Raw genomic sequence first — 2,946 nt, 5'->3', positions numbered from 1 at the left:
CAGAGAGAGACAGACAAACAGACAGAGAGAGACAGACAAACAGACAGAGAGAGACAGACGGGGTGAACTTCAAAGCAGAAGCAGCGAGACAGAAAACCAGAGAGGATGTAAATAGAAAGTGAACCCATGAACCTGGAGCAGACGTGACCCAGACAGAATAGCAGAGTGAACTGGTGAACAGAGAGAATACGAGAGAGCTTCTGAATACTAAAAGCACACACGGAGTCTCTGCCCACCTGATACGATGTGTTGCTGGTAGTTGTAAGAGCTGGGAATTGCACCGATTGGAAGAGAGACTTTGGGATTCCCCGGCTGCGCTTCTTCATCGTCCTCGCCGAAGTGGTGGACTTTCTCATACTTCTCCAAGTATCTGCAGAGGGAGAAAGAAAGAAACTTTTTAACACTTAAGGTGTTGTTGTTTTGAATTATGCAGACACATTTCCCTTCTTTTGAAGTTGATGGAGCATCATTTCTCTGTGATGCCGAGAACAAACCCCCAACAAGCCACCGACACTCAGTGTATTTTGAAGCTCTGATTGGCGACAGCTTCCATCGACTAGACACTAACAATTAGAAATGCACCAAACAATAGGTCCAATTTGGCTGGTTGTCGGTCCTAAATGGACCGTTTTAACGGCTTCCCGTTGCTAGGCAACAGCGAGGGTGAGTGTTTACTTCCTGTCGGCTCGTCTCATTCACTGCAACAGGAAACAATCTAGGACACATTTGGATTGTTTACGACTGTGACACACACACACACACACACACACACACACAGTGTGGAATCTCTTCAGTGTGAGTGAAGAAGAAGAGTGAAAAGCTCGCATTTCATTTGTGCAGACACCTGGAGCACTTTTATTTTGAGGTATGTCTGAGTGACAGACAGAATAATACTCAATCTTTTATTCCGGACGTACAGTTGAACTGGCCGTGAAAGAACAGTTTGTATACGCTGTCAATCATAGTTTTTAGATGGAAAGAAAATCCGAAATGTCAGATTAGACTTTTATAAAATTGGAGATTGGCAAATAATATTGCAATCGGTGTATTTCTATTAGAATCTGGACTAGAACACGTTTACTCCGAGATGGACTACATTCATTATTTCTCTAGCACGGCAACATGAAACACAAAATGTCAAAGTACTTTTTTTTGCAAAATAGTTAGATACAGAGCACATATAACTCGGTTTGTTTAAAATGAAACAGACCGTTATATGGTAAATAATAAACTACAATCAATGGTGCGCCCTGTGTTAAGCTAATCTTTGCGCTGCCTTGAAGGCAATTCAATATGTTTAACTCCAACCTTCTCACTGTGATTTAAAAGCTACAGAATAGAAACACGTTTGAATTCACAAAGCCATACAGCACACCCGTTGCGTCCCACCACGAACGTCCACTTCCCACCCAGCAGTGGAGGGAAAAACAACCCGTTGTTGGTGCCAGACAGAATATACTCAAACAAGCGTCACCTTTTTCTATAGAAAGCTCCGTCACAAAGACTCTGCTGCCGCACATTAGCCCGACGTAAACGGACACTCGGCGTGACATCGGCACTGCAGGTCAAAAAGCCCTTCCTGTACCGCGCATGATTCAAGAAGAAGCACAAATGTTAACAGGCTTATCAGCTGAAGGAATTTAACCGATTCCATGGTAACCCATTCAAACTAGGAACTACAAAAGTATACCTTTAAGTCGAGGTAACACAAAAATCTACTTCAGCGTACGCAAGAGGGACACCATCACATCCAATGCAAATGACACAGCTCAGGAGTTTCATTGTAAAAATGCAATTCGATAGCTTTCACCTCGCTTTACTAGTTTTTTTTGAGCTCAACAAAGCCCATGGAAAATCACTTGCAGCGAGCCCGTGGTGCTTTCAAGGGCTCAAAGGTGTTAAGTGAAGCATGATCCACACAGAAAGTGAGGCCGAAAAAAAAAAAGAAAAAAAAAAGAGCACCGCACAGCATGAGATAAGCAGGTCTTTGCATGAGAGTGTGGCTGCGAGCACACACCGGGCAGCGCCGGTCGGTGGCATGAGATATGAAAAAGGAGTCCCCCGCCACAAAACAAGAGAGCAGATTTTCATGCATTTCAATCCTAAAAACTCAACATCTTTCAGACGTTTACAGCTGGGGTCAGTTTGGCTTATCGTGGAGGTGTAAGAGGCCGGGTTAGTTCAAGCCACTTTGAATATAATTATGTAAAACGGGGGGGGTATTTGAATAACACCACTTCTCATCTGAACGGTGCAACAGCCTGCAGTAGAAACGAGTGAACCGGCTGCAGCACAGACATCGAGCAGAGAACTCCTCTTAAGCGGCCATCGCGCTCGCATCCTTGACAAGTTTGCACTTATTCTCGTTGAGCACGCTCTCTTGGATTCTTTCTAAACGCCCCATAACAATGCGGAGAGAGAGAGACGCAAACAAAAACACACAAGCGATACCTCAGCGGCGATAGTGTGGTGAACCCTGCCTGTGTGGGCCGTGAGTCACAGAGCGAGCGCCCATTACTGAATGATGCTCCGCTTGTTCATCGCGGCCGAGGTAATCCCCCGTCCGCTGGCTGCCGGGTGACACGCCGGACTATAAATACACTCAGCCTTCATTTGTTCAGAGAGAGAGAGAGAGAGGCCCCAGCCCCGACTGCAGCGTCATCAACCGCTGTCTGGGCACAAGCAAGAGAAAAGGGTTGCGGGTAAAGACAGGTGGGGGCCTGGGAGGAGGGGGGGGGGTTGACTGCAGCTGCTCATGTCTGCACTTCCCCTTTTTCACACAGGCATGAAGAGAGGAACAACCCCCCCCTCCTCCTCCACACCTTGAGTAGCATGCAATTACCCACCAACAGAAACCACCGCTAACACTGAGGCAGGTTTTCCCTCCAAAATAATACCAGTGCAGGGACACACACACACACACACACACACACACACACACACACA

General features: G+C 46.3%; 1 protein-coding gene across 2 annotated transcripts in view; it reads right to left on the bottom strand.

Moving 5' to 3' along the window:
• Window positions 1-2,946, bottom strand: part of arid2 (AT-rich interactive domain 2) — a 28,474-nt gene that overhangs the window by 16,735 nt on the left and 8,793 nt on the right. For both annotated transcript variants that reach the window (XM_031865694.1, XM_031865695.1), the window contains exon 4: window positions 237-370. In XM_031865694.1, the coding sequence (XP_031721554.1) occupies window positions 237-370 (134 nt within the window). The remainder of the gene's footprint in view (window positions 1-236; window positions 371-2,946) is intronic.

This window comes from Anarrhichthys ocellatus, unplaced genomic scaffold (assembly GCF_004355925.1).
Source record: "Anarrhichthys ocellatus isolate YVR2014 unplaced genomic scaffold, GSC_Weel_1.0 scaffold33, whole genome shotgun sequence".
In the NCBI taxonomy this organism is placed as follows: Eukaryota; Metazoa; Chordata; class Actinopteri; order Perciformes; family Anarhichadidae; genus Anarrhichthys; species Anarrhichthys ocellatus.
This window is presented reverse-complemented; position numbering and strand designations above follow the sequence as displayed.